The 17,830-nt window shown below is 36.5% G+C and overlaps 1 protein-coding gene across 44 annotated transcripts in view; it reads left to right on the top strand.

Moving 5' to 3' along the window:
* The window catches only part of CLASP2 (cytoplasmic linker associated protein 2), a 137,861-nt gene extending 123,493 nt beyond the window's left edge, over window positions 1-14,368 (top strand). For all 44 annotated transcript variants that reach the window (XM_051612012.1, XM_051612002.1, XM_051611999.1 and 41 more), the window contains 9 exons: window positions 2,029-2,172; window positions 2,619-2,725; window positions 3,390-3,543; window positions 4,228-4,456; window positions 7,476-7,669; window positions 8,138-8,266; window positions 9,814-10,020; window positions 10,956-11,072; window positions 12,136-14,368. In XM_051612012.1, coding sequence (XP_051467972.1) covers window positions 2,029-2,172; window positions 2,619-2,725; window positions 3,390-3,543; window positions 4,228-4,456; window positions 7,476-7,669; window positions 8,138-8,266; window positions 9,814-10,020; window positions 10,956-11,072; window positions 12,136-12,222 — 1,368 coding nt within the window. In that variant the 3' untranslated portion in view covers window positions 12,223-14,368. The remainder of the gene's footprint in view (window positions 1-2,028; window positions 2,173-2,618; window positions 2,726-3,389; window positions 3,544-4,227; window positions 4,457-7,475; window positions 7,670-8,137; window positions 8,267-9,813; window positions 10,021-10,955; window positions 11,073-12,135) is intronic.
* Window positions 14,369-17,830: the final 3,462 nt, after the last annotated feature.

Below are 17,830 nucleotides of genomic sequence, written 5' to 3'. Positions count from 1 at the left end.
CTGTTAAAAGACTGACCATGAAAAAATAACAAGGAAAAGAGAAACATTGAAGACTGATGGCAGAGGGCATTCAGGGTGTTCATTTGAAAGGAAGGCTGTCAGAGGGAGAAGGGAATAAAAGACAAAACAGCCAGTCACGAGTGTGCAAAGATAATTTATGGCAATCTGACATGCTCGTATTTTTGTCATTAAACTTAATACTGAGATGTGTGCTGGTATGTGTGCTCTTACCTTGGCTTTCCACTTTTAATTAAAAAATGCTACAGTTCATTGCTCTGGAAGCAAAAGAGGGAAATAAATGTCTGAAAGAATTTTCTAAACTACTTGCTCAAAGTATATTGCTGCTTAAGCAAGCTGCCTGTCATTCTGTCTAGTATGAGGCACTGGTTCTCTCCAGTGCATGGCAGACCTTGGTGGTGAGCTCTATAAACTAGACATAGTTGGTTAATCTTAGAATCAGAGTTTTGTACTACAAATAAACTACTGAACAATTGTGGAGAACTTAATCTCTAGGCCTTCATTGCATGTGTTAGTTTAGTTGCTATGTTTACAGGTTTGTTAGACCATCCAGTGAATATTGATCAAACTGTACGAATTACTAAGTCACGTAGTCAGCATTCTTCTACTAGAGGGAACCCAACCATTGTGTAACTTAATGTGTTCCTTTGTCAGTAAAGAGCTTTGGGGTTTACCAAGAAAGCCAGTAGTATCTTGGGAAGCATTAAGAACAGTGTGGCCAGCAGATCAAGGGAGCTTCTCCTCCCCTTCTTCTGTGCCCTAGTGAGACCACATCTGGAGTATTGTGTCCAGTTCTGGGCTCCCCAGTTCAAGATGGATAGAGATATACTGGAAAGAGTGCCAACAGCAGCCTACAAGGGCAATTAAGGGACTGGAATACCTGTCATACAAGGAAAGGCTAAGAGACCTGGGGTTGTTTAGTCTTGAGAAGACTAAGAGGGGACATTACTAATGTCTACAAAGGGCAAATGGCACCAAGCTACAACACAGGAAGTTCCACCTCAACAAGAGGAAAAACTTCTTTACTGTGAGGGTGACAGAGCACTGGAACAGGCTGCCCACAGAGGTTGTGGAATCTCCTTCTCTGGAGACTTTCAAGACCTGCCTGGATGTGTTCGTGTGTGATCTGCCCTTGGTGTTCCTGCTGCAGCAGTGGGGTTGGACTCAATGATCTTCAGAGGTCCCTTTCAACCCCTATGATTGTATGATATGCACACAAATATATATACACACACATATATAAAAACATGCTGTAGGATGAGGATGATGTTAAAGATGAACTATTACAATTGAGGATGTGAGAAGTGACATCTAGTAGACTACAAAGTCCAGTACTTAGCAGTTTTCATCTTTACAATATGTAGTCAGCTAAATTCTTTCTGTTGATGTTTAGAAAGAGAAGAGAACTGAGGGCAGGAAGGAGGTGAGGAAAGATTAACTAGTTTGTCTGTAGGATAAGTTATAAAGACTATCAAATGGTGTGATCACAACTTAAAATCAAGACGGTCTCATTCCAAATTAGAGTATCTGAGTTATTCTGAAATTTCTAGTGATAACTGCTCCTTTTCGAGCAAGTGTGTTGATTATCCATCATCTGTAATTACCACCTGTAGAACTCAGGGAGAAGAAATTGCAGACTTGTTCCTGTCTGCTGTGTTCTGTTTTTGTCTAAGTTTGTTCGATGTGCCAAACCCTTAAAAAGCCATTTTGCAAATTTCTTTAGTACTTTTTTTAGTAAGTAGAGATACGGGATCAGGAAGATTGAGAAAAATTGTTTCTGAAGGACTTCTTGTTACAATGTTTTAATAAGGACCTGGATTTATCAACATCTGAACTTCCAGTTTTACCAGCAAATATTACTTGCTTTTTTTCACGGGTTAACATTTTTGTTCAAGCTTGCTTGAGATTTAAGTCATGTTTTGTGATTACCACTCATTATAGCATCTTGTGCTGATGAAATAACTTTACAAGCTCAAATTACTGTCATCTATCTGTATTTTCTTCTTCTAGGCTGCACAGTCAGTGCTGATTTCCCTTTTTGAACTCAACACTCCAGAGTTTACAATGCTATTGGGTGCTTTACCAAAAACATTTCAGGATGGAGCCACAAAGCTGCTCCATAATCATCTCCGGAATACAGGAAACAGTGGTCAGGTATCTGCACCTCTCACATGATTCTTTCTAAAGTTGCTGGTGTTTTGAACATAAGTCCATTTCAATGGGGTTATTTGTGAGAGCAAGAGGGTTGGTAGAGGAGGCAACCCAAAGTTTATGTAGAAGCCTGTCTTAGTAGCAGGTATCACTCTTTATGAAGTAACCTTTTCTTTCTTTCTCCAGAGAATGACACTTTATAAGTCTATGTTGCTTCCAAAGTGACTTATTAAGTTTGAATGTTTATAGATATATGTTACAGTTTCTATTTTACTTTATTTATTTCAAAGTTATGCCTGATTGAAGTTACTAGTAATTGGTTAGCCAATCCAAGAAATTAATTGGAAGCTTTTTAAAAGTTTCTGGGTAGCAGAAAATAAATACAATAATAGGTTAAAAGGTAAGCTGAAGTCCTACTGGAGTGTTTCTTCTCACCTTTCCTCCTCCAGGGGTCAGTGGGAAGTCCTTTAACAAGACCTACTCCACGTTCCCCAGCAAGTTGGTCAAGTCCTCTCACTTCCCCAACCAATACATCACAGAACACTTTGTCACCAAGGTAATGTAGGCTGGTCTTTCTGCTGTTCTGCCTTTAAGGCTTTGTTACATTTTATCCAAAATCGTAATCCCGACAGTAAAAGCAAGGAGGGAATTTTGCAGAAAGTGATAGGTGATGAAAAATCCCCTTCCCTCCACAGAATGACAGAGCAGTGAGCTGCTTGGCCTTGATGAAGGGTCTGACAAGGGCCTAGGTCATCAAACCAGACTTATTACTGGGGAGACAAAAAAAAGTAGTAGTTCATAAATATTCTGGACTTTAATTTTGTGGTACCAGTGTTGCCAGTGCAGTGGGCTTTGTCATTTTGCTTTTAGCAATCAGCTTACTGTGAGAAATGTTGAATTACTCCTGTCCTTCTTACTTGGGAACTTTTTTCAGAAAGAGAGAACGCTGTAAAAATCCCAGTTGTTTTACAGAGCAGAAGAAGTTTGTTTCTTCAGGCAGGTGCTACAACATAATGCAGCACTTGCCCTGGCTAGCTTCTCCCAGTGCTTTGGCAGTACACTTACTAAGATGTACCATAATACAGTTTTGTTACGTGGAGAGCCAGCTTTCTTCCTTAGTGACTTTCAAGAAAAATAATGATTTTATTGATATTATTTAAAAATATGGGGTCATAAAATAAATGCATTTTAATGCCTATGTCCATCTCCATGGTCCGCAGTGCATTTGACTATGACACTGAAAATATGAATTCTGAAGATATTTACAGCTCTCTTCGTGGAGTCACTGAAGCCATTCAGAATTTCAGTTTTCGTAGTCAGGAAGACATGAACGAGCCTGTAAAACGAGATTCCAAAAAAGATGATGGTGATTCAGTGAGTATTTCAACCTTAATATCAGCAAATCAATCCAATGACTGGTTTATTACAGATGATAAAGCATGTTTTTCAGTAGGTTTATATGTTACAGCTTCTGAAATGGGACTTTTCTCCTACACTATTCTAGAGCTTTAGAAAAGTATGTCTCTAATCTTGAACCACAATTTGAAAATATGAATACCAATTCTAAGTAGCACTAGCTGTTTATTTTAAATTTTAGCAATGTAAAAATAGATTGTCTTGCACAACAGCTGGAGTTCATTTTTTTAGATGTCTGCACCTTAATATCAAATATTTTATTTTATTCCATAGGAAACTTGTGGGTTTTTCTGTGCTACATGCAGTGTCTGAAACTTCTGTTTCTGTAGAACTTTGTATTTCAGATTTGTTGAGCTTGCCAAGTATGTATATGCTTAAACATGTTTTTAGTTACTTAGCATCAGGCTACTGAGGTAAAATACTGACAGGTATTTCTACTTCATGATTTTTTTAGTATATACACTTTCCTTTTTTTAAGGAAAGCCAAGTTCAAAGAACTGCTTATAAGGCATCTTACTTGGAGACTGGTCTGAATTTCTTGACATTTGCAGGTTTTTCCCAAGTAGATGAATGAATAATGTAGTTAATTGAAAGGGGAAAGGGTGTATTCCTTGTGCTCATACGATACTTCTTCTCCTGCAGATCTGCAGTGCTTCTGGAATAGTAGACCTACGAGCAGGCAGTGGTGTGAGCGATACAGGCCGAACAGCTCTTGACAACAAAACATCATTACTCAACACGATGCCCCCCCACTCCTCGCCCCGCTCACGAGACTATAACCCCTACAATTACTCTGACGGAATCGGCTCGTTTAATAAATCTGCCTTGAAAGAAGCCATGTTTGATGATGATGCGGAGCAATTTCCTGATGGTAAGCTCCAGATTGCGTTCCGTGCTGGAAGAAAAATGGTGAGGTTTTCCAACTTTAGTTCAGTTTCTGAATTTATTTTTATCAATACATCTATCACCAGTGACGCTTCTTTGAGAGGTGTTTACAAATGCTGTGCTTGAAATTAGTTTGTTATTAACCCTTTTGAGTGACATTGTTGGAGTACTTGTTATTGGTAGAGATTAAGGATAAAATGGAGATAAACACTGGATTATATTGTATACTTAGTAGTGCATCCTGGGGCAGTATTGTCAATATAAATTTACTTACCACTTTGCTTTATGATTGAAACTTAAGGGAAAGAAAATGATGTACAGCAGGGAAGTCAAACTGGATCAAACCAGTTTGGGAATTAGATGAAAGATTAAGTATTTTGTTAGTTAATATATGTTAATATGTTTGTATTTGAAACATCACATCGGTGTTTTCTATTGACTAAACAGTCCTTAAAAAAAAAAAGGCAAAAAAACCCCCTACAAAATCAGGAAGGTAGTTCATTTAGCCCATGTAAATGTAGGAACTGGGGCTGTTGTTTTGTAGACTTCTGGAGCTTCTTTTTAATATTTCTCAGTGTATTTTTGGGTAATTTTTTATCTCTATGTTTGGAACATTTTAAAATATCACTACTATCATTATTTATAAAGTAGTAGGTGTTTTTCATAACCTGGTATTCATCGTTGATATTTCATATTCAGTTACAGATTAAAAACAGCTTTTAAGGAAAAAAAATTCTTAGCAGCGAGTGACACATGGATTTTCCCTCTTCTGTTTTGCTTCTGTCATCAAGCAAAGATGTGTTACAGAAACTGCTGAAAAACAAAGCTGTTTTCTGACCTGGTGGTTTATTCAGCTAGTCTAGATGTTGGCTTTAAATTTACATTAAATTAAAACCAAATCCAAGTACAATGCATTTCTCTTTGCCTTCTCTTCTGTTTAGTGAAGACACATACGGCCAATTACTATCCTCTGAAAAAGATTGCAGGGAAAGCAATTTTTTACAAATCGTGTCATGTAAATATACGTCATTAAATACCTTTGTCAGTCACGTACAGAACCAGTTTATGCTTGAGATTCTGTATTACAGGGAAACTGTTGTTACATGGGTTAAGTCTCTTCATACCTTCTGACAATGTATTTCTGGGTATTGCATTAAACCAAATGCAGTCTGTGCTGTGCCAGCATGTTCTGGCATTCAGTTCATCACTGACTGGAGCAGAAGCATCCTCATCCAGTACTAGTTTGTCTTTTCTGGAGGAGCAGTGCCATGTATCATTTAGGTCTGCTCTTTCATTAATTCATTTTTTTGTCATTAGTTTTTAGTTATACCATGTGCGTTCTGTCATTTTGGCGTTACGTAGCTTATTTGGAGAATGTTGGATAAAGTCATACAGAGGCATAGCAAATACAGGCTGGGAAGGCACACCCACTTGGTTGCCTTTGTGTTTTTCAGGAATTCCAGCTATTTCCTCCATTAATGGAGTTTCTTTCCTTCCCGTTTTTCCTGCATGGATGTAGCTGCTAACTTCTTGCTTTACCCTTTCCATCCTTATATGCAAGTTGCCTCTCTTTTCATTCTGTTACTTCCACAGTGAAAATAACTATATTCAAACAGGGGTATTTTAATTATGTGTCAATATGAGTCCCCAAAGTAGGGTTTACTGTATCTGTAATCCTCACAGTTTGGTAGAACAAGTGCAATAGTTCTGGTAAAAAAGTAGTGATCTTGCTTCTGTTAAAGTGATTGTCCATCCTGCTGATGTGTACTAATAGTAACTTGCCTGATGCAATTTGAGTCTGTCCTTTAGGCAGATGTTAATGAACCATTTAGGGAACCTGCAAAGCATATATTAATACAGAGGCAGGAGAGTTCTTGCAGAATAAAGTTCCCGCTTTCAGTTGCCCATGATTATTGATGCAAAACAGAATGCAAATAGGAATGTTAGATACAAAACCAGTGTGATCTTTACTGATGTGTGATTTTAAGATACTTGATAACTTGATATTCAACTTTTGTTTCTTTGTACAGGTGCTTTGTACAGTATTTGCAAGTTGTAACATTGAATGCAGTAGTGTAAGATGTTCAAGGACTGTGGTTTCTCAGTATATTACCTAAAAAATTTGTTATAGAAAAATTTATTTCATGTGGTAATCAATTGAATAATTTTGGGAAAGAACCTTTGTTTTTTATGTCACACTTAAACATTTTTTTTTTCTGGAATAATTTTAGTTTCTGGTGACTTATCCAAAAGTCTCAAGGCAAAGGTGGAAGCTATTTGGTTTTCAGGCTCCATCCTGAAGTGGGTCTTTATGATGGAATAAAGGCAACAACTTGCTATTCAATTTTCATTAAGACCATTTTCCTCCCTGTTCTCCATTTGCAGTGTTACTAACATGGTTTTCCATCATCATGGAATCCTTTCTAATTAAAACTGAGGCCCATCTTGTAATGACTGCAGTTGGGAATCTCTGTGGGACTGACAGCATTGGTTTGCTTCTATTGCAGCAGTTTTGTACCAAGCCCCATTCTTGTGCATTTCTTTTTGGCCTGTTTGTCTTAACAGCCTTGCTCTTGCTGTGGAGCCACAGCTTTACAAGAGTCTAAGCAATTCTGTAATACTAACAGAAAAGACAAATTTATCATCTTGGATGGAAGAAGGGTGATATTGGAGAGGTAGCACTTTGTGTATCTGTAAGATTTAAAAGGATGCAGGGTACTTAACATGTCAGGTATTGCAAGCATAAGAACTGTTGCAGTGAACTAGCTTGCAGGGGTGTTTTGCAATATCATCATAGTGGGTTTTTTGGTAACTGTAAGCTTGTTTGGCCATGTTGGCTGCACTGAAAATGTAGTATCTAAATTGCACATTTTCCAGACAAATTTTGGGAAAAAGTAAAAGCAGGCTAGAAAGCCATCCTATAAAATATCCTTCTGTTGTAAAACAGGTACTAATATTTATTAGCAATTATCGGAAAACAGTGTTTCCGTATTACTTTTTGGCAGAGCCTCCCTTGGACCATTCTGATCTGGTTGCAGAGTTACTGAAAGAGTTATCAAACCATAATGAGAGAGTTGAGGAAAGAAAGGCTGCCCTGTATGAGCTCATGAAATTAACTCAAGAAGACTCTTTTGGTGTTTGGGATGAGCACTTCAAAACAATACTACTTTTGCTGCTTGAAACACTTGGAGATAAAGAGGTAAATTCAGATTAGTCCAGTTAAGAATGTTAACAAAGCGCGTTTTGTTTTCACGATCTTTAAAATTTGTATGAGTTGTAAGAAGGGCATGAATTCTAGTTTTGAAAAACAAAAATCTCTGCTAGTACAAAAATGTCATGAGGTCTGAATGCCCTCATGATGAAAAGGGCATCAGTAATACTTACTTTCTCAAGTATTCTTATTTTCGACTTTCATACAATAGATGAAATGAAACATTTTCCAATAGGATTCAAATGTTATCTGTTAATAGCCCCTAGTGGCATCTGGAGTAGCAAAATGTGTGGTAAAGCATTTTAAAATACATTTCTAAAATATGCTAATGCTTATTGTGAAGAGTCTGAGTTCTTTGTAATTGTTCTCTACATGGCCTATGGTTTTTAAATTAGAGTTAGAAAGTATGTCTGTTTAAAGATAAATAACTGATTTATTTTGCTATTAAATCTTCAGCATGCAATTAGAGCTTTGGCATTGAAAGTCCTAAGAGAAATTCTAAGGAACCAGCCGGCGAGGTTTAAGAACTATGCAGAGCTCACAATCATGAAGACATTAGAAGCGCATAAGGATCCTCATAAGGAGGTTAGTGGTCAGTTATTCTATTTGAGGTTACAGCAAATTATTATGAAACAAAACAGCTGTCCAAAAAAACCTTGAGAAATTAGTTCTTACTGAGGAAGTGATTTGTTCAATAATTAAGCATTCAGCTGTTATTAGTTAACAAGAGGATGCAAGAAAAAAATTGAGTTTTATAAGTTCACAAATGCTAAATGTCAGTCCTAATAACAATTGCCTTCAGTGCTGTTCAGAAGGAGATTGTTGGCAACCGTGTCATAGCTCTTCAAGGAGTAACTGAAGGGAGTTTTTTCCTTGTATGACATTTTAAGCCAGATACAGGTGTCCTGGAGCTGTACAACAAGCTTTTGGATTTCACTACAGTTCATGGTTGATAGATGGGACTGAACATGACAAGAGATTGTGAACCCTTTCCATTTTTAGTCAGCTCTGCATCATTCGAGAATATGACTTTGAATGTTGTTAGGGGAAAACACACAAGAACACATTAAAGCGAGGAGTTGGTTGCAGCTGAAAATAGTGAAGGGATTGAGGAGTGACTGTAGTCTTGCTCAGAAGTATTTGTGATGAACGCATACACAGTAAACGATAATGCATGTAGACAGAAGAAGTAGGAATACAGTAATGACCCCAATATTAAGCAGTACACATCAATGTCATTGATACTATGGAAGGAATCGAGGTTTGTATTAACTGAGTACATCTCCCTGCCCTCCCCATGTAAGAGCACTTAATCTATATGGAATTTACTGTGGAGTTCCAGGTTTTGAAGTTTGACTGCAGTTCCTTCCATACCAATTACTTCTGTGACTCATCCGATACTCATTTCCATGTTTCATGTACTATATTTACTACAGTGTCTTGTCCCCATGTTTCCTTCTCTGTTACTGTGCTTTTCCTCTCTTGGATTCATGTTTATGAGTGAGAGAGTAAAGGGGACAAGGATGGAAAGAAACAGTTATGGAAGATTTTGTACATCAGTGATGTACAAACCACTGATTTTGTACAGCAGTTGGTCTTGCTAGATGGCAGATGCCACAGCTGCACTAATATGAAGATAAGATGTGAATTTTTTCTGTTGTGCTCATGTTGTATCCTGAACTTCTAATTCCTGTTGACTTCCTGCCTAATTATTCCTGTTCTTCTTGTTATACATATTCGTCATGCTTAAAGGACTCTCTTGTCAGTTTGTTTCAGACTTGGAGGACAGGAAGAGCAGCTAGTTGACTTCTAGAAGTAGCAATCTAGGCATGCCAATAAACGTGTGATTGAGATTTATGTGAAAACATGTCTTGTCAGTGATGGTAACTAGCCTAACAAGCAATAACAAATGACAACACAAGGAATTACAGTAATTTACAAAGGTGGTGATAATTTGAAGTATGTCGAAGAGTTGGATTTTCACAGGGCTCTTCCTTCACGTATTTCTAAAATATTGCTGAGGTCTTCATAGAAATTTTTTTGTACTGAACACCATTACTGCCAGATAAAAGACCATAGTAACAGTCTCTTGTAAATAATCTTTTCATGTCTTTGACTTAATCTTTCAATAGGTGGTGAGATCTGCTGAAGAAGCTGCCTCCATGCTAGCCACTTCCATTAGCCCAGATCAGTGCATCAAAGTTCTTTGTCCAATTATCCAAACTGCAGATTACCCCATTAATCTGGCTGCAATCAAAATGCAGACAAAAGTCATAGAAAGAGTATCTAAAGAAACCCTTACTCAGCTTTTACCAGAGATTGTGCCAGGTCTAATACAGGTAAGAGAGAAGGGGGGGGGAAAAGGGGAAAGGAAGGAAACAAAAAAAGGAAACTGTACATATAAAAATGCAAAGACTTTTAAAAAATAATATCATCACTTGTCTTTCATGAGTGATTATATTTGTCTGATAGCTGATGGATGCTTTGACCCAAAGTAACTCAGATAAGGGAATAAACTCTTTGATTGGCAGGTGACTAAATTGTAACTGTGGTTAAGAATTGAAGGAAATGTCAGTATGGCAAAGTATTGGTTATAGATAAGCTTAGTAGATACTTTTAGTTATTAGATGTTTTAGTTTGTTGTTTATTGTATCTTTTTCCAGGTTGTAATAATTCAGTCTGAAATTGTCCACATTGTATTTGAGTATAATTGTAGGGTTTTATCACTTGGGGTTTGGGGGAGACAAGAGGCAAGAAGCCACTGTGTGGGGAAAGTTTAATAAAATGAGATTTGCATTCTGCAGATTTCTGTCTTTACCAGCTGTGATCCAGTCACCTGTCTGCAGGAAGGTTGAGGCAGAGAAGGGGCCCTTTCAGAAGGCGGTGTTAGTGTGACAGCCAGGCATGGGGTTACTAGGAAGCTCTAAATTGAGTGGTCTTCTGCTTTAAGTGGATATCTCTATAATCTAGAACAATGTCTGTGTACTACCCTGTTGCATGACAGCAGCTCTGTTTCCAGTGTAACTTACGAACAGGATTGCGTGGGTTTCAGTCTGGAAAATGATTATCAATGGTGATTAATAAGCAGCCTGTGTTTTAAGTGCATGCTCTGTATTTGCATGTTTGTTTTTTTGTTGGAACGCTTAATTAGGCTACACTAGCATTCATTTACTGTAGACTTTGATGTATTTATTATAGTAAATAAGTAAATAGCTTTCTGAGGTTTTTAATCATTAACTGATATGGTATTAATGTTAATTTTATTACTTTCTAGGGTTATGATAATTCAGAGAGCAGTGTTCGTAAGGCATGCGTTTTCTGCCTTGTAGCCATTCATGCAGTAATTGGTGATGAACTAAAACCACATCTCAGTCAACTCACTGGCAGTAAAGTAAGTAAAAAATACCATCTTGGTTCAGAATTGCATGTATGCATTTGCATTTTAGTTGCAATTGCCAGAAAGTTTCATAAAAGTATATACTTTATTGAGAATATCAGGGCTACTGGAACCCTCCAAGGATTAATGTAACTTTGTCATAAAATGTTGAAAACTGAAAATCTATAGGTCTTTATGCAAGTTTACAAACTTGAGCATTAAGATTAAAAACTAAATAATCTTTCTTACTGCTGTTTAATGGCCTTTGTTACTGGTTGTCTTCTCTGATAATAGTGATAATGGCTATACTCAGAATGGCTTTTCCTGTCAGTGTTTATTGTCTTGTTTTTCATGCAAATTCTGATTGGAAACCTGTAAAAGTAATATGTAGATGTTACGGCAGTTTTATTTGTTCTTCCTCCCTCTTATTTTGCTTTCAGCAATCCTTTCATTACCTCCAGTTTGAAATAATAGTAATCAGTCTGTGGTCCTTTTTGGTTCAGGATATTTATGATTTTATTGACATCTCTTATATACAGTTTTTTGCATACAAACAGATGTTACCTTAACTGCAGATCTCTTTGTCCTTGGGAATAAAACAGGACAATTAATTTTGTACATATTTGAATTAAGACAGTTTTATCATAAAATGATTCTCTCGCAGTACTTGTGTTGAATATTATTCTAGACAGTATTGGAAGCCTTAGTGAGTAGCAGCATCAACAACTCTAACTAGAGACTTAAAACCTCAACATCACCCTAAAAGAAAAAAAAACAACCAAGCACGACCTTATTTAGAACAGCATTGTAGTTTAAGGAAAATATTCCATCTATCTTAATCTAGCTACCTTTGATTTTTTTTTTTCTTTACATCCTTAAAGAAGTAGCTTCCTTTTGAAAAATTTTGCTGTGTTTGATGTTTTCCTTGGCAAGTATGTTATCTTTGAATCAACTGTATAAAATACAATTTTGTTTTTGGGAAAATAAAATTATTTAATGTCTCCTTTGCTGTACTATTCCTGTAGTCTGTATAATTTGCAAATACTAAACACAGTGAATTTCTGGCTTAAATTTGCAGATGAAATTATTGAACCTTTACATCAAACGTGCACAAACAGGCTCTGCACCAGGAGATACAACAGCAGATTTGTCTGGACAAAGCTAACGAAGCTGACAAGAGTTAACCAGGTCTCCTAAAGCAAGGGCAAGGCCCTCTTCATGAAAGGAAAATTCATACAAGTTTTGGAATTTTTTTCTTGGTTTTTTTTTTTTTCCCCTTTCTTCTGTTGTTCTGTTTTGTTTTTTCCTTTAACCGATGGCTGTCCTCAGCCTGCATGTGACTGTTGCAATAGAATTATTCCAAATCCAAGGAAAAACAGTATTAACATCAGTTGATCAAAGCAGAATAAAATTTTAAAATAATCTAATCCATAAGTTATCCTGTTCGCAATCCTCTGTGTCTTCCCATTAACTTTTGCCAGTGTTATTATATTAAAAAAATAAAAAATTTTAATGCTAATTAAAAAGGTATGCTTTAAGCTTCAGAAGTTAAGATATAAATTCTGTTGCTTTTATTCAGCTGCAGATAACATTACTTTTTTATTGCTGTTTTGTTTGAGTATCATGTCCTTCGCTAGAAGCAAGAAGTGATGTGAAACAAGGCTGAACTAGTCTGAACTGCAGTGAGACTTGTTCCCTGTGTTGGTGGTTCATCATCTTACTTACAGCTTGTTTGGGATATTCTGGAGATTGAGAAATATGCCTATAAAAAAAAAGCTGGATTGATCCAGTTCTGTAAAAGTGGTATTGTTCATTGGTTGTATGTTTGTTGCATAAATAAGAATTTAGTGTGCGCAGTGGAGGACCTGGTACAACCAGTACCTCTTGGTGTGGAAGACAGCCCTTTCCAGGGTAGCACTGCCGACCTGGTGATAGATAGTGTGGCAGTCTGCTTTGTAGCAGCAGAGTTAATGGTCACTTGATGGACCTGAACCATCCTTGTCACCTTTCGTTCTTCAAGCAGGATGCTTCGGAATGGAGTGCTCTGCCCAAGCATGCTCAGTATGTATTTATCTTTATCACTAGAATGTTTCCTCTCAACCTAATTGCTGGAACAACTAGTCTTGTATTGTAACTCACATGGGATTTTATGACAACAGTGCAGAAAACTATTTATTCCTGATCTTCCTGAAAGCACCGAGATTTTCTGCATTTAATTTAAACAGGGGGGGTGGGGGAATAGTCACAAATGCTATGGATCTTGCCACCTTTTAATTTAAAAAAAAAGATATATATTTTGGATTAGTTGGGAAAGCTGCACCAAATTATTTGCATGGTTTTCTTGAATAGCATCCTCAAGACCCATCTGGATTAAGGTGTGGAAATGTTTTCAGGGTTTGTTTTTCCATTTTTGAAAAAGAGTTAGTTTATTGTGAATAATGGTTCTTTGTATTTATGAAATTGATAATGGAAAGAGAACAAAGATCAAGTAAGTGTGTCCCTGAATGTTGTCTTTTTCTTTTTTCCTTTTTTTGGTTGGTTTTTTTTTTTTTTTTGGTCTTGAATATAAGCAACTTGCTGATTAACTGAGAACTGGGATGAAACAGTGCCCTTCCCAGGAATGGTGGAATTTTTCTTTTCCTGATCTTTTTTCTCTTGACTGTGATGCTGTCTAGTTGTAGGAAATGTATCCTGATAAGAGAGAAAATAGCGGTGCCAAGGATGATGATCTATGCTAGGCTAAAATTCTCTCTACCTCTTCCGGGTGACTAATTTTTGACTGAGCTGCTGCATATAGCACCCAATGGAAGAACGATCTACGGAATTTTTTTTTATTATTATTATTTTTTTCCAATTTACCACTTAATGTGTATGCAAAACTCTATTCTTCAACGTTGCAGCCAAATATCGTAAGAAACTACTTATACACTTTACTTGCTAGGAACCCTGAAAAGCAAAACTGAATAAAAATTGTCAGATGCTTGTAGTTACATGAAAGGTTGTTTTCACTTTAGTTCAAAGTGAATGCAATAGAAGGAGCTAATATGTGGTTGTTAAAGAAGCAGAGATTTATTTGGAGGAAGAGTTGTAGAAATATATGTAAAGACTTAAAACCAAGACTGTCATAACTTGTCGCTAGCCCTTTATAGCAGCTCCATCAAGAAAATAGTATCTCCTGTTTCTTTCCTTTGTTACATGTAACATCCTTGTTGTTTTCTACTGTTTAATTACATTGTGTATTTATAGTTCTATGCTTACCATTGTGCATATACTGGCAATAAAACATGTACATAACATTACTTTAAAAATTAGCAATGTATACATTCTGGTTTTCAATTTTATTTGATCACATGCCATAAGAAAAATTATAAATGTGATTGATACAACATTGGTAAAAAAAAAAAAACAACAAGATCTTCATGTTTTCTGAGTCCAGATGATGTTTCTTTGTATACTTCTGTTGCTACATTTGACTTGGCATTGGAGAACATGCTGTGATAGACAAAAATTGTTTTAATTTAGTAGAATCTTTATCAACACCCAGTTTCCTCCACCTAGGCAGGTTTCCTGATTACTGGTTCATTTCTTTGCACATTATACATTGTTCGAATTTTATTTTAAAATATTTAAAAAATAGTTTTCTGTCCAGTCTTTTCATTTACATGTTGATGGTACAAAAGGTCACTTTAAAAAAGTGTTGCACAAGCTAAGCTTAATAGTCCCATATGTTGTTCCTGCTTTTTCTACAGGTAGTATTTATTTTCTGAGGATCATTTCAAGATGACTGCTCTTTGTCGTCTTTTCGAAAAATCTATTTCATACTGAAAAAATAATTGATCGAAACATATATTCTGAATGAATCTAGTTTTTTATGTGTAAACACAAGTTGGTAAGAAAGACATGTTTTTATCCCCTATATGACTCAAAATATTTGCTCCAAAGAGGGGGGCAGGAAGATACCTACACAAAGTTTGTTCCTCAGATTTGCTGTAAGCCATCTTTAAGTGTTCCGTATCAAAAAACAAAGTGCAATATATTTAAATTATTCTTTCATTTGTAATATAACCAGTTCTGTTTCCAACAAAGATGGGGCTGCTCTAGTGGATACAATCTGTTTATATTACATACAGCCATCAGAATATAAGAGTCTGCAACAAAATTATTTCCACTGCAGCCAGTTACCAGATTCACTGCCTTGCTTTTTTCCTTTATTGCCTATACTATAATAGACATTAGCTCAGTTAAACTCAAGCAATGATCAGTCATGCCTTATGTTCCTCTGTGGGAGGTGTCTTCTCTAATGGAGTAGCATAAAGATCTTGGAAAAATTAGGACCATTATAAGTTGCTGTTCTTTCAGAAAGGGTTTCTTGATGTTCTTTCTAGTAGTTTGTAAAGACAGGTCGTTGCAATCATTTGAATACTGAATGTAATTCTCAAAGGTTGGTTTTGCACTTGAAGAATGAAAGAAAGGCACCTGCCAAATCAGGATAGGAAGTACGTGTCTTGGATGTCTCTGACTTGGATGTCATTTGCTTTAAAGAATTTTGAGTATCATATTATGTTCAGCTGAAGTCTTAGGAAGAAAGCTGGGAGAGTAATTGTAAATTGAAAGGAGAGCTGACTGTGTAAATTTTCCTGAGTTTGGTTGCTTGCTTGCTTGTTTTTTGAGGATAAAGATTGGAACAGATTGAGTTGTGTTTATTATTTGTGGTCTGAATCCCAGAAAAAAAACCCCAAACATTTGTACCCTGAAACACTTCAATATCCTTAGTAGCTTCTATGAATTTTTAGATGTTCCAGTTAATTCACAAATATACCCATGTATATAAAGCCTATTGAGAATGCAGTGCTGAACTGCTCACAGTTTCATTTTCAGCAAAAGAATTCAAATTCTGATTATGACTTTGTCCATTTCAAAATAATAAAACAGAAAATAATCTTGAGGAATACGTTTGTTGAGTTATGCTACAGTTACTCCCTATGGTAGAGTAGTGAGAATGGCTGAGCTGGCTGTGGTAACTTTCACTTTGTCAGGTTGGGATTTAGCAAACACAACAGAGAACACAATAAACATGATGGGGATAAATGGGCAGTTTGGGAACTGGAGGATTATCTGCAGAAAGAGAGCTGAGGTTTTCTCCCAATTAAAACAGTAAACTAATCAGTTTGGCAGTTGCAGTCTGCTCCCATGTAAGATGAAAGTCAACACCCATATTAACTTCTCTAAAGAAGACTACTTCTTTTCCCCCCTTAATTTTGTAATTGAGTCTTCCAGCTCTTTAGAAGCACATACTTTAAAGATATGCTCATTTGTTTCAAGTGTTCTCTTAAACAGATTAAAATTTTTCATTCTTTGTTGTTAAAAGATTTACAGTAATGTGGAAGGTTTGAAAAACTATTTGTGCTAGTCTGGCAAGTGAAAAAATCAAACTTAATTTACTTTTTTTCCCCCCTATATTGTGTATATGTTTGTATATTTAAGTACATTTTAAGACCTCAGGGTTCCCTGAGCTTGGATTATCCCAGTTAAAGAAGCTTCTTCATTTGCTGACAGGATTTTAGGGCAATGAGAACATTACCTACCAAGGAAAGTTTGCTAACAGGTCATTTCTGCTTGGACAGAATCACAACTATGTTTGTAAATTGCAGTTAAACAGTAACTCTTGGAAACTTTCAGTTGGTATTTTGCAAGCAGTTTTGAATACGGTGTGATTTCTGTAAAATCTAAGAATTCTGTAACTCTTGATATATTATAGGTAGCCACAGGTGATCCTAAAGAAACATATTGTGAGGGAGTGAGACTGGAAATACTGATGTATAGCAGCACATGGAAAATACGTACATGGAAAAACTAACATACCTGCATATAACTGCGTGATATCTAGACTTGTTATCATTGGCAGGAAGTAGAAAGGTAACTAAATTTTATCTTGGGCATCAGAGTTTTACAAGTGTTCCATTTTTACTGTGCTTTCTGTGCTAGATTGTGCTGTCATCCACCCATGGAAATCTTTGGACCTCGATAAACTTATACTAAAATCAGTACTGGATTCAGTTCTGTTAACTATATGTCGGGCTAAGTTCAAAAGTAGTCTCTGTCTGTCCAAGGAAGATTTATACCAGTAAAAAAAAACCAACGTATTTTTAAGCTAGGCAGTGGACAAACGTTCTCAAGAGTCAGCAAGACCTGTTAATTATTCCCTCACTATGTATTTGTCTCTGCCTGTGGCAAAGCTAACAGAGTACCTTGTGGAAGCTCCCTTAATCTATTCAAGGCAAATCACATCGAGGAACAATCTCAGACTGGCCCTCCAGCAGCACCCTGGCATCAGAAACTTCTGCCAGAGATGCTGGCAAAAGTGAACACCTGTCCTGAGCCTTGAGGATTTGCCTGTATGGGGGGGAGGGAACGCAAAATACCATTTCTTAGCACAACTTGTTTACTCTGAGCATATGTAGTTCATGTTAAAATACCAGGGAAGACAAGGAAACTGATTTCAACTTGATTTAAACAGCTGAAGTACAAGCCTGTGGGAGGAACTCGATGTGTCTGTTTCAATTGGAATTACATATTAGCATGTTTTAAAATGCTTAATTAATCTATCTGCTAATCTGAATATACTTGAAATGTAACTGTAATGGTGTGGGAGGGCAGACAGCTTCTAATCTGGTAAGAGAGTAATTTCTGGCCTGTTTTTTTTGTCTTTTTAGCACAACTTAAACTGATGTGGATAAAACCTTTTTACACCACACTAAATGTCAATAGAGATG

The sequence above is a fragment of the Apus apus genome, chromosome 2 (assembly GCF_020740795.1).
Source record: "Apus apus isolate bApuApu2 chromosome 2, bApuApu2.pri.cur, whole genome shotgun sequence".
In the NCBI taxonomy this organism is placed as follows: domain Eukaryota; kingdom Metazoa; phylum Chordata; class Aves; order Apodiformes; family Apodidae; genus Apus; species Apus apus.
Note: the sequence above shows the minus strand (reverse complement) of the source record. Positions and strands in the feature narration are given on the sequence as shown.